General features: G+C 57.0%; 6 protein-coding genes across 6 annotated transcripts; 1 reads left to right on the forward strand and 5 right to left on the reverse strand.

The window, feature by feature from the left end:
- Nucleotides 1–200: 200 nt before the first annotated feature.
- MAM_06206 (Ribosomal protein S6e) lies at nt 201–1690 on the reverse strand (the record flags this gene model as incomplete). The annotated part of the gene is made up of 5 exons (XM_040825004.1): nt 201–296; nt 399–602; nt 916–1278; nt 1445–1531; nt 1601–1690. 5 exons carry the CDS (start codon nt 1688–1690, stop codon nt 201–203), a joined length of 840 nt encoding a protein of 279 aa, XP_040676910.1.
- A 666-nt stretch (nt 1691–2356) lies between these two features.
- MAM_06207 (Chromosome transmission fidelity protein 8) lies at nt 2357–2797 on the forward strand (the record flags this gene model as incomplete). The annotated part of the gene is made up of 1 exon (XM_040825005.1): nt 2357–2797. One exon carries the CDS (start codon nt 2357–2359, stop codon nt 2795–2797), a length of 441 nt encoding a protein of 146 aa, XP_040676911.1.
- A 361-nt stretch (nt 2798–3158) lies between these two features.
- Nucleotides 3159–4623, reverse strand: MAM_06208 (diphthamide biosynthesis protein 1; the record flags this gene model as incomplete). The annotated part of the gene is made up of 2 exons (XM_040825006.1): nt 3159–4306; nt 4398–4623. The coding sequence occupies 2 exons, from the start codon at nt 4621–4623 to the stop codon at nt 3159–3161; spliced, it is 1374 nt and encodes a 457-aa protein (XP_040676912.1).
- A 354-nt stretch (nt 4624–4977) lies between these two features.
- Nucleotides 4978–6330, reverse strand: MAM_06209 (aldose 1-epimerase; the record flags this gene model as incomplete). The annotated part of the gene is made up of 2 exons (XM_040825007.1): nt 4978–5378; nt 5493–6330. 2 exons carry the CDS (start codon nt 6328–6330, stop codon nt 4978–4980), a joined length of 1239 nt encoding a protein of 412 aa, XP_040676913.1.
- A 1196-nt stretch (nt 6331–7526) lies between these two features.
- Nucleotides 7527–9433, reverse strand: MAM_06210 (Vacuolar ATP synthase subunit B; the record flags this gene model as incomplete). Its single annotated transcript, XM_040825008.1, has 7 exons — nt 7527–8334; nt 8421–8746; nt 8803–8964; nt 9026–9061; nt 9122–9141; nt 9195–9279; nt 9335–9433. 7 exons carry the CDS (start codon nt 9431–9433, stop codon nt 7527–7529), a joined length of 1536 nt encoding a protein of 511 aa, XP_040676914.1.
- Nucleotides 9434–10157: 724 nt separating this feature from the next.
- MAM_06211 (hydroxymethylglutaryl-CoA lyase) lies at nt 10158–11370 on the reverse strand (the record flags this gene model as incomplete). The annotated part of the gene is made up of 2 exons (XM_040825009.1): nt 10158–11015; nt 11107–11370. The coding sequence occupies 2 exons, from the start codon at nt 11368–11370 to the stop codon at nt 10158–10160; spliced, it is 1122 nt and encodes a 373-aa protein (XP_040676915.1).
- Between the last annotated feature and the right edge of the window lie 354 nt (nt 11371–11724).

Below are 11724 nucleotides of genomic sequence, written 5' to 3' on the forward strand. Positions count from 1 at the left end.
TTTTTTAAGCCATATTTTTTTAAAAAAAAAAACCCTCTCCCCAGCCCTAGGGATGGATATTGGTTGCAAGAACCCTCGTCCCAAAATGCACGCATGCAAATTTCCCTACAGGAAGGAACAAAGGTGGATTTCTCCACTTCTTTGATATTCATCGTCATTATGTGAAACGCAACGCCAGAGCCAAAGTCCACACCGTTTTTCTACTTGCGCATAGAAGAGGCGCGGCGCTTGCGGGCATCGGCCTTGTGCGCCTTGGCTTCGGCGACACGCTTGGCGAGGATCTGGGCGTACTCGTTCTGCATCAAGGTGCGTTAGCTACTCCGTATCTGAATGCTTGTAGAGAAGGGCGCGGCGCCGAGACCAAGAAGAAAAGAAGGAGGGGAAAAGCGAAAACTTACGGCCTCGTCCTTGACCTTCTCTGTCTGGCGGCGCTTGAGGGCGGCGCGGTGGCGCTTGTGCTGGAGACGCTGGGGGGTGACGAGTCTCTGGATCTTGGGGGCCTTGGTGTAAGGCTTCTTGCCCTCGCCCTTGGGCTGGACCTCGCGGCGGATGACGTACTTGCGGACCTGTGTTCCGGGGAGGAAGGGGCACGCCTGATTAGTCTTTCTACTCCAGCAGCTTGTGTTGTACTTTTCGTCCCCAAGGGTATAAAGCAGAGGAGGGAGGGGAGGCCGAGAGAGGACAGGACGGGTGTGAATTGTTTCTTCTTTCCTCGGTGATCCGCGGGACGGGGGGAAACCATGAAAGTCTCATTCGTTTGCTTCTTCCCGTTTCTTTCCCGCCCTTTCCCACGCCTCCCCTGGAGCTTTATACCCACGGACTTGCTCATCTCACTCTCTACCCGGCCTGGCGCAACCAGCGTCGCAGGTCCGAGCAGGCGATGACAGAGTATGGATTGTAGGAGGTGTGACATACATCGTCATCCTTGGTGAGGCCGAAGAACCGGCGGATCTTGGTGGCACGCTTGGGACCCAGGCGCTTGGGGTGAACGACGTCGGTCAGGCCGGGGATGTCGCTATCGCCCTGCTTGACGATGCTGAGGGCCAGGACGGACAGGTCCATGCCGACGATGCAGCCGCGGACCGACTTCCTCTTGCGCTCGCCTGCGCGGCGGGGGCGGTAGCACGAGTGGCCTTCGGAGAGCAGGAGGCGGACGCGGCCGGGGTGCATGACGCCCTGCTTCATGGGGAAACCCTGCTTGTCGTTGCCGCCGGTGATGCGGAAGATGTAGCCCTTGAACTCGTCACCGACGGAGTCGCCGGAAACCTCGGCGCCCATCTGTCCGTGTCCGGTTAGCACCAAGAAAGAAAGCTCGACCTGAGGGCATCGACACCGCAGCTGGGGCTGTTCCCGCCTCCGTGACGAGTTACCAAGTCTCTCCGAGGGAACAGCATCGAGCTTCGTTTGGGTGTGTCGAGCGGCAGGCTTCAGGGTTCGGACGTACGCGCTTCTCCATGAAGACGGCGAGCTTGCGCTCATCGTCGATGTCGATGAGCTTCTGGCTGCCATTGGCAGGGTAGGAAATGTTCAACTGTGCAGGAGACTGGGTTAGCTAACGCGTTCCCTCGTTTCTTCTTTTTGGCCAGCTCAGATATTCAACCGTCGGCGCGGCGACCATGGCTCTCTCGACGTTGTGTGCAACGTGGACGTGTTGCAACGCCAGTGTGATATGCCAGTGTTTCCCATTCATTGCCGGTGACGCCAAATCTGTCTGCTTTTGCGTTTACGCTTTGAGGATGCTGCATTCGTACCTTCATCTTGCCAGCTGTGGATGGTGCAAGTTGACTTGACCTGGCGCGTGTGAAGTCTGGTGATGGATGCAAAAGGATCGAGTAAAAATTGGGCGAATTCGAGAAAATGTGTGCCGCTAGGGTTCCCTCGCGGTGCGTGGGCGGGCGGGCGGGGGGGAAAGGACAGTTGGCCAATGGCAATGCTCGAGTGCGGCTCGGTTGAGAGACGCCCTTGTTGGCCACAACCACTAGCCACAGGAGGCTGTCGGCGCCACATTTTGCAATGTTCCGCAGCTGCGGTTTCAATGAAGTCGTGTCTGGCCGAGGACGGATGCTCAACACGGAATGGGAATTTGCAGGGCAAGCGTAGAATCTTCTCTCAAGTCATGTTCATCTGCCAGACCGTGGTCACTTTTTCGGGCTGGAACTCGTTCTCTCCCTCCTGACTTGTCGATTCCCCCCCCAGCTCTCCCCCGCACGCATCAAACAAAGATTCCTTGACACCACTTTTTGAAGTCGTCATAATAGACCGTCCACCGTGCAACATCAGAAAAGAGGCCAAACCCACACCATTGATTTCACCCGTCCAAATCGAGAAAACTCGCCGGGGAAAAGAAAAATCGAAAATGTCGGCAAAGCTCCATCCCCCATCAAAGCCATCACTCCCAAGACCGAACCCTCTGCCTCCTCTCATCCAGACCCCCTCCGGCCTCGCCCTCCTCGAGCTCCAAGGCGCCATCAACCTGCCGCAGTCCAAGGACGGCCAAGCTCTCAGCGGCATCGAAATCGGCAGCATCGACTTCCCGGACTACGTGCCCGACGCCGAGGGCTCGGCGTGGATGAGGCGCGTCCACATGTACGTTGGCCGGCACCAGCGTCTGACGGGCGAGGTGAAGAAGCTGTCCAAGGCCATTGCCGTGATAAGACGGCGCGAGAACAGGGTTCTCGAGAACTCGTCGGGGACGTACCGCGAGCAAGGGGAGAACTTGGAGGTCGTCGAGATTATAAAGTACAAGATTATGTTTTCGAATCGGCCGGAGCCCGTGGGCACGGCGAATGCATCTTGAGCAAGGTTCTGGATTCCCACAACCATCCAGCGCCTTCTCTTTTCCCACTTCCCTCTGCTGTCGACTGTGCAAGACTGCATCATGTTCTGTTCCAGGACGTGGTATCCCGCGCCTGGGGCCGTGGCGTCAGTGTCAGTGTGCGTGAAGGCAGTCACGCGGCCCGTCGTCGCGGGTGGTCAAGGAGCAAGGGTTGGATGGGAGGAGAATGCGCAGCCATGGTGGTTGGATGCTGCGTCACCGTCGCCGGCTGCTGGACACGGAGACGCTATCAACGTGACATCCACGGCATAGTCCAACACGCGGCGTCATGATGATTCTTGGATTCTTGATGATAATTTCTCGTCTATTCTTTTCTCTCCGCCTAACCCGCCTCCAACGGCCTCGTCCGCCCCAGTCCGTCCTTGCCGTAATAATCCATCGGATACACACTCCCCTTGTCCCACTCTTCCCTGACCCCCAACGCAACCAGGGCCTCGTACGGCGTCAGCAATGGCCGCGGAAACGCATACCCCCAGTCGATGCTCAACCGCGGACAAGCCACCTGCACCCAGCACTCGACATCACCCATCAAGGCCAGTTTCCCGGGGAAAATCTCGCTCAGCAGCAGATTCACCCACGGGATGCCCTTCTCCTTGAGCCTCTTCTCAATCAGAGACATGGTGTGCGGATTTCCCTGCCGACCCAGGGAGCCCAATATGAGCCCCCACCGCTTGGCCGTCCTGGCCGTGTGAATCGCGCTGCGCCGAAGAGACTGCATCTCGTCGTGGCCGTACGTCTCGCGCGTGAGTTTCCTCGCGTAGGGATCGTACCGGTACGCCGGTATCGAAGGATTGTGGATCATGATGCTCTCGAGGTGGAAGCGGCCGTCGCCGAGGTACAAAATCACGTCGACGGCATCCTCGTCCCTGAGGCGCGGCGACGTGCAGCCCAGGATTTCGCCCTTGCTCAGCGGCGCGATTTGAGGGACCAGCACGGTGAAGCCCGCGGCCTCGAGGCTGCTCCGCACGCCGTGGATGGTGGCGTTGAACTGGATGGTGCCGACGACGGCCATGGTCTTGCCCGCGGCGAAGTTGCGCTCCAGCGAGGCCAGCAGGTGCGCCGTGTCGATGCTGATGTCCACGAAGACGTAGAGCGTCTTGATCCTGGTGACGTCGACGGGGATGAGACAGCTGTGCGCGTAGTGGACGAGCAGGTCGCACCCGAGGGCGCGGGCGGTGTAGTCGTCGATGCAGCACGCGCCGTAGGTGACGTCGCCCATGATGAGGGTCTCGACGCCGGGGCAGAACTGCGTGAGGATGTCCGAGATGGTGGTGGCGAAGAGCAGGAGGCCCTCGGGCATCTGGAGAGCCACCTTTTTGGCTGCCGACGTGCGGATCCGGTGGATGGTCTTGGGGATCTCAAAGTTGTAGTTGGCCGGGAGCAGGGCGACGGCCTCCTTGAGGCTTGGGTCGTCGAGGATCTCCTTGGGGACTCTGTTCAGGAGACGGGGTGCTCGTCTGGGCCTGGCGGCTGGGGAATCGCGTTAGACTGACCATGTGGACGGGACGCCTGTCCTGTCTGCCTGGTGGTGGTGACAGGCGGACAGCCCGCGAATACGAACCTTGAACGGCGCCGCCTTCGCCCTCGGCGCCCGTCGTCCCATTTCTCGTCCTCTCTGCTGCCTCGGCGGCCGCCCTTCTCCCTACAAACCGTTTCTTGGGCTGCTTGGGGGTGTTGCTTCGAGGCACATCGTCGCCTGTGGGCTCGGCTTGATGAGCCTGGGCGAGCTGGGCTTCCTCGATATCTGCGGCGATGCCGAGGTCGACTTGGGCCCGGTCGTCTTCCATGCCCCGAACCGAGCCTGTGGCTGTTGGGGGGGAGTGGGAGGGATTGTGTATGTGCCGATATCTTGCCTGTGGGTCGTAGTCTGTACGGGCGAGGTGTTTTGGGTCCCGCTTTTTGCGATGGGCACGAAAAACGGGTGCGGCCACGCCACACTACGTATTTCTGTTTTGTGCGTCAAGCCACCTCACATGCCACGAGCCACGGCACCTCGTTCATATCATCGTCACGGTCATTATTATCATGGTGAACACAAGTAGACACGCACTACTCCGTACCAACAACTACTACGTGTAAAGCCGCCCATCCTCCCCACGTCCACTCACCTGCCTGCGACGCCACGACGCCACGACGAGACACTACTGGCCCTTGCTCGTCTCTTCATGATCAGACACCAGACTGAACCTGTACTTGGCCTGCAACACATACGGATCACCACCGGGCTCGTAAATCTGCTTCTTGTCGCGCGTCCACTCCGGGTTATTGATGCCATCGATGTAATCCTGGACCTCGAGCACGACACATCCGTACTTGGGGATGGTGCGAGGGAACTTGTCCCGGTTGCGGCCCGTCACGCCCTGCGTCTTCTTGAGGGCCATTGTGCCGTTCTGCCCGTTGCACGAGTACAGCTGGAAGGCGTCCTGGTCCGTGAAGATGTCGAGCCGGATGCCAGACCAGGGGGACGACAAGACGGTGACGGGACCTTGCTCGCGCCAGTCGTACGGGCCCAGGGCGCCGCGGTTGTTGATGTAGCAGTTATCTACACCATGTCTTGGTCAGCAACCGGCCGATGGCTCTCTCTCTCTCTCTCTCTCTCTCTCTCTCTCTCGCTCCGTCTGTCGGCCCCTCTTGTCCAGCTCGGCAATGGACTTACCGTAGCCGGTGCAGTTGAGCCCGCAGTTGTTCGCCAGGGCGTCGTCGTCCCCAAACGAGGCCCCAATCTGCTTGGGCTCGCTCCAGAAGTCGTTCGCGCCGCCCTTCTTGTTGGGCAGCAACTCGCCCGTCGGGACGAGGATGCTGTCCACGCCCACGCGCAAGCCGGCGTACGGCATGTGAAGCGTGTGGTTGAACACGGTGCTCGTCTGGTTGTTGGCGAAGCCGTCCAGGTTCCAGTACGTGTGGCTGCTCAGCATGATGGGCGTCTTCTTGGTCGTCGCCTCGGCCACCATTCTCAGGTCCCAGTCCCGCCCGTTGAGGCTGTAGGTGACGACGGACACGACCTCCCCCGGGAAGCCCTCCCTGCCGTCGGGGTCGACCAGGGAAAAGGTGACGCTGTTGTCCGAGTGCGAGACGACGGTGAAGTTGCGCCAGTCCCAGCCGTCCGGGCCGCCGTGGAGGGTGTCGACGCCGTCGGGGTGGTCCCTGGTAGGGTTCTCGTTCGCCTTGACGCGGTACCTGACGCCGTCCGTCTCAAAGGTGCTGTTCTTGATGCGGTTGGCGTAGCGGCCCGGCACGCCGCCGAAATGGGGGTGCTGCCTGTCCACGCCGTAGTAGGAGGCGTTGTCGAAGCCGGCAACGACGTCGCGCTCGATTCCGTACTGGTCCTTGATGACAAAGTTGGAGACGGAGGCGCCGTAGGCGATGAAGGCTGCCGAAATGCCGTCGCCGTGGATCCAGTACTTGCCGTCCCTGTCGGGCTTTGGCTCGTCGGCGGCGCACGTCGACGGCAACGCGAGCGCGGCGAGCGCCCAGAGCTGCAGAGTCCCTTTCATGGCTGTGTGTGCTGCTGCTTGTGCTGCTGGGAGTCCAGAGTGATGCCGTGGCCAGAGCCAATGAGTTGTCGTCACTCCAAGTTGTCGGGGCTCAAGAGCCGCGTATCTCGCAATGCCTTGGATCTGGAGCAGCAGCAACAGGACGAGAAAAAGAAGAATGTTAAGAATGTTCCACTCAATGGCCGACTCCCACTCTCAAGACACGGAACCGGCGGTTGCACAACAGCCAATAAAGGACTGAGACTGAGACAATCGATCAAGTACGTACTCCGAGTAACTACTACGTAGTACTACTACTACTAACTACGTAGTACGAAGTCGTGTCTCACGAACCGAACCGCATGTGGCTCGACGGATTGTTTATAAATGCCCATCCCACGATGATCGACCTAGTGCGAGGTCACGAATGCGGACAAGGCCAGCAGCCCTCCCCTCATCCCCTCACTTCCCTCCATGGTATAGCATCATGTCCGCTAACTCGTAATTCGAACTGCTCAGCAACGCCCGTCGCCCTGTCAGCATGCAACAGTGTTGGCTGTTGCATGTCCGTCCCCCCTCAGACCTGAGATCCAGATCCCCAGACTTTCCAACCAACGGCCTGGCAGCTCAGGTGATCAGCGCCCAGGCTGCATCCAGCAGGTTCTCGAGTTGTCAACGAGAATGCAGATGACGTTGTCAGCCAACCGACAAGTCGTCGTTGCTTTGCTGCCAACCTGAACTCGACCCGTCACCCAGGTAAGCCCGAAACCGCTTAACGCGCGGGGGCTTCCAAGTTCCATGCATCCGGCGTCGGCCAATGACGCCAGCTTACATCTACGCCGCCTTGCCGACCGACGTACGGAGCACCCCGCTGCGCGCCTCACGTACGAGACTGAATAGTGCACCAGGCTACTTACTCCCTACTCTCACGTATTGGTGAACAAAAGCTTGGGCATTCGGAATAACCATGCAATTGCTAACCTTCTCCCGCCGAACCTCGTATCAACACGCCATGGCTGCCCTATGCCGCATTGACACACATACGGAAACGACGGCAGCGCCTCTAACAAAACCCCAGTTTACAACACGTTCTGGCCCTCCTTGCACTTTGTCTATGATACTGGCCTCGGGCACAAACAAAAAAAAGGGAAAAAATAAAAAGAAAAAAAGATATGAGCATCTGCCCCAGTAACACCACTTGCCGCGCAACAATACTTCTAGGCGTCAATCAAGTTCTCCTCCCTCTGTTGCTGGTCTTTGGCCGCCACATTTTCTCGAGCCTTGCCCTTCGACTTGGCGTCTTTCTGCGCACGCTGGTAGAACTCGTTCAACACCTTGGCTGGGATTCGATTCAGGAGATCCTTGGGGTAGATGCGCAGCAAGCTCCATGCGAGATCCAACGACTCGAAAATTGTGCGTGACTCGTAGGCGCCCTGGTTGATAAACTGTCGCTCAAACTTCTCCAAGAACTCCAGAGACAGCTTGTCTTCCGCAGATAAAGCTTCCTCGCCAACCACTGCCTTCATGGCAGCAGCATCACGCCCAATCGCATACTTGGCATAAAGCTGGTTTGACACATCACCGTGGTCCCGGCGAGTCATACCCTCACCAATGGCCGACTTCATCAGACGCGAAAGCGAGGGGAGCACGTTGATAGGCGGGTAGATACCTCGGTTGTACAGAGGACGGTCGACGAAAATTTGACCCTCGGTGATGTATCCCGTCAAATCAGGAATAGGGTGAGTAATATCATCATTAGGCATCGTCAGAATAGGGATTTGAGTAATAGACCCATTGCGTCCCTCAACACGCCCGGCGCGTTCATAGATGGTGGACAAATCAGTGTACATGTAACCGGGGAAACCACGTCGTCCCGGAACTTCTTCTCTGGCAGCCGAAACCTCGCGAAGGGCATCACAGTATGCGGATAAATCCGTCAAGATGACGAGGACGTGCTTTTCCAGCTGGTAGGCGTAGTACTCGGCTGTCGTGAGAGCAAGACGAGGCGTGATGATGCGTTCAATACTGCAAGGGAGCAAAGAAAAAAAGACAGCATCAGTAGACAATTCCCCAAACACGGCACGCGGCGTCTCGCCGCAATCAGGACTTACGTAGGATCATTGGCAAGGTTGAGGAACAGGGTTGTACGTTCCAAACTGCCATTCTCCTCAAAATCACGTGTGAAGAATCGAGCGGTTTCCAAGTTGACACCCATGGCACCAAAAACAATGGAAAAGTTTTCTTCGTGAGCGTCATGAACACCCTTGTTGGTGACGCCTTTTTGCTTTACCAGACCGGCCTGTCGACAAATCTGAGCTGCGATTTCGTTGTGCGGCAGACCGGATGCGGAGAAGATGGGAATCTTTTGGCCTCGAGCGATCGAATTCATCGTATCAATGGCGGAGATGCCAGTGGATATCATCTCCTCGGGATATTCCTATCGACTTTTAGCACATGAGGCCTGCCAGGTGGTAAATCGCAGGATAGATGTACTCTCGAATATGGGTTGATGGGACTACCGTTAATGTCGAGGTATTCTTCGGCCAAGACCTTGGGTCCCTTGTCAATGGCGCGTCCGGAGCCGTCAAAAATACGGCCAAGCATGTCCTCGGAGACACCAAGCTTCAAGCTGTGGCCAGTGAACTCCACTCGGGTCTGTCAAGTGGTGTTAGTCATCGAGGGAATTCATTGTATGCCCCTAGTTTCGTCAGCTAACCTTCTTGACATCGATACCAGAGGTACCCTCGAAAACCTATCAACTGCATTAGCAACCACCCAATACGCAACATCCTTCGCACGCTGTATCAAGTACCTGGACAACGGCCCGATCACCTATCCATGGCCGGTTAGCAAGCCTGTCGCCCCAGAAACACGTCATGACAAACCTCGGGCCTCCAGGACCTGGCCAGATCGCACAGATCCATCAGGTAGTGTCAGCGACACAATCTCGTTGTATCTCGGGAATTTGACCTAACGACGCCAATGTCAGGAACGAGCGGCTCTCCAGCTTGGGTTATTGTCCTACATTCTCGAGAATGACCAGCGGGCCGTTGACACCGCCAACAGTGTTGTATCGGATTCGTGGCACGACCGAATACGATGACGACTCGCGAGGGTCCCCCATGATGGTCACGGGCAAGAAGCTAGAGCAAAGTCCGGCCGGGGGTGGACGGCAGGAGAAGGCCTGTCAACCTGAGATGCGGACACAAGGCGGAAGAAAGCCGACTGGGTGGGCGCTGGTGGTAACAAAAGCTCTCCTTGGATGAGTGGAGAGGGAGTTGCGGTTGAGATGAGAGTATTACTGGACAGAGAGCGAATTGAGTGCGAACCCTTTGAAGCTGTGACGAGACGAAGGTTGGAAGGAGGTTGAGCTTGGTTGGCATCGAGTGGAGCCCCCGCCCGCAGTGACCAGAAGCCAGTGAGGCACTCGACCCACCCGCGCCGAGGATTGGCGCCTCGGGCTTGTTCAGTGACATCACATGACTGGCTTGGCTGCTGCTTGTGAAACTTTCTCCAGACTCCAGAGCCTCGTCAGTGGTCACTCCTGAGTCCTGGTGAAGACGTGAGACTTTGAGATATAAAACTGCGATCAGATGCCTTTGCGTGGCATGTCTCGCTCCATAACAACCAGATCATACGCGCACAAGGTCCGCGTTATTACACATAACCCATTCTCTTACAACGCCTGTCAGTCAGACGGGCGGGCCACCACGCGAGGCTGTCGCCAAAGTCCAAGTTCAGACGAACGAAGCAACATGAAATCATACAATGTGACTTCCCGTATGCATGTGATTTCTACGTGCAGGACCCGTCTACCCAATCTTTCCAAACTTAAGCAGCCTTGCAACTTAAGCAGCCTTGGCGGTCTCAGTCCCAGCCCTAGCCCGAGCCCGAGCCCCGAGCACCGCTTTCCCAACCGTGCTGTCATTCGCCTTGCCCAGCTCCGACGCAATCCACGACCCAATGTCAGACATGGCGTCCAAATCAATGCCAGTATCCATACCCAGCGTTTCCATAAAATATACCATGTTCTCCGTGGCAACATTGCCAGTCGCGCCAGGGCTATAAGGACAGCCGCCCAGGCCACCCACACTACTATCAAACGTTCTGATGCCGTGCTCCAACGATACCGCAGTATTGACCAATGCCTGGCCATACGTGTCATGAAAGTGCATGGCGATGTCCTCGGTGCGAATACCCGCAGCAGACATGCATCTCAGCAAGGCACTGGTGCGAGGCGCAGTACCCATGCCGGTAGTATCGCCAAGTGAAATCTCATCAGCTCCCGACTCGAGAAGATCCGTGGCGATTTCAGCAACCTTGTGGGGGTCGACGTCGAACCCCTCGAAAGGGCATCCCAGGACAACAGAGATGTACGCACGGACCCGAAGACCAAGTGCCTTGGAGTCCTGAATGACGGCCTTGAATCGCTCCAAGGACGTCTGGATATCACAGTTGAGGTTCTTTTGGGAGAAACTCTCGGTGGATGCCGCAAATACCGCTACTTCCACCGCAGGCTTGGGGTGACCTTTGCTAACGCTTCGAGGGTCGAGTTGCGTGGAGAAGGTCTCCGGGTTGGCTTTCAGGATGTCGGCACAGTTTTGGAGACCCTTGGTGTTGGGTGCCAAGAAGGAATATGTCATGGGGACAGGCGCTTGCACTTTCTTCTGAAGCAGGTGCTCGAGGATCTCGCTCGAATTGGCCATCTATGCCACCGCACTGTTAGCATCATCTTCCCTCATACACCTCGTGTTCCCAAAGCTTAGCCTGCATCCTTCTGCGATCACAGCGGCATACCTGAGGAACCCACTTGGGTGACACGAAAGACCCGGCCTCAATAGTAGAAACGCCAGTCCTTGCTAATCTCTCAATCAAATCAATTTTGGTGGCAAGAGGAATTGCCTTCTTCTCGTTTTGTAGCCCATCGCGAGGGCCAACTTCGACAAGCTTGACCCTGTTGTTCGGGGTTGCCTGTTGGCTGCTGGCTGTCGCAAAGCCCCGTCGCACTTGGAGTTGCGACCGTCTGCAGACCCTACAGACCGCTGATCGGATGAGAGCCATATTGGCGGCTGGTACGCAGCTCACGTAAATGTGGCATAGAGAGACGTGACGAGGTCAAATTGGCGCTGTCTTGAGTTTCCAACCTGTCGCCGCGTAGCGTCGGCTTCCAACCGGCCCGGCAATCAGCCGACAGTCCCCCTCCGTGCCAAACCGGCTTTATGCCTAGGTCACTACCATTTGCAGAGCGTCACCATTGCAGTAGCCATTTTTCATTTCAAATCTACAGACCTTTGTGACATTAAGGCAACTGAATTGGCTTATAAGCTTATAAAGAAAAATAAACCCTTCAAAGGGCTAGGGTATGAGTCCAGAATTAAAACAGTGGCCACTGGCGCTTAGTCATTTCTTCCGTAC

The sequence above is a fragment of the Metarhizium album genome, assembly GCF_000804445.1.
Source record: "Metarhizium album ARSEF 1941 chromosome Unknown scaffold_19, whole genome shotgun sequence".
Lineage (NCBI taxonomy): Eukaryota > Fungi > Ascomycota > Sordariomycetes > Hypocreales > Clavicipitaceae > Metarhizium > Metarhizium album.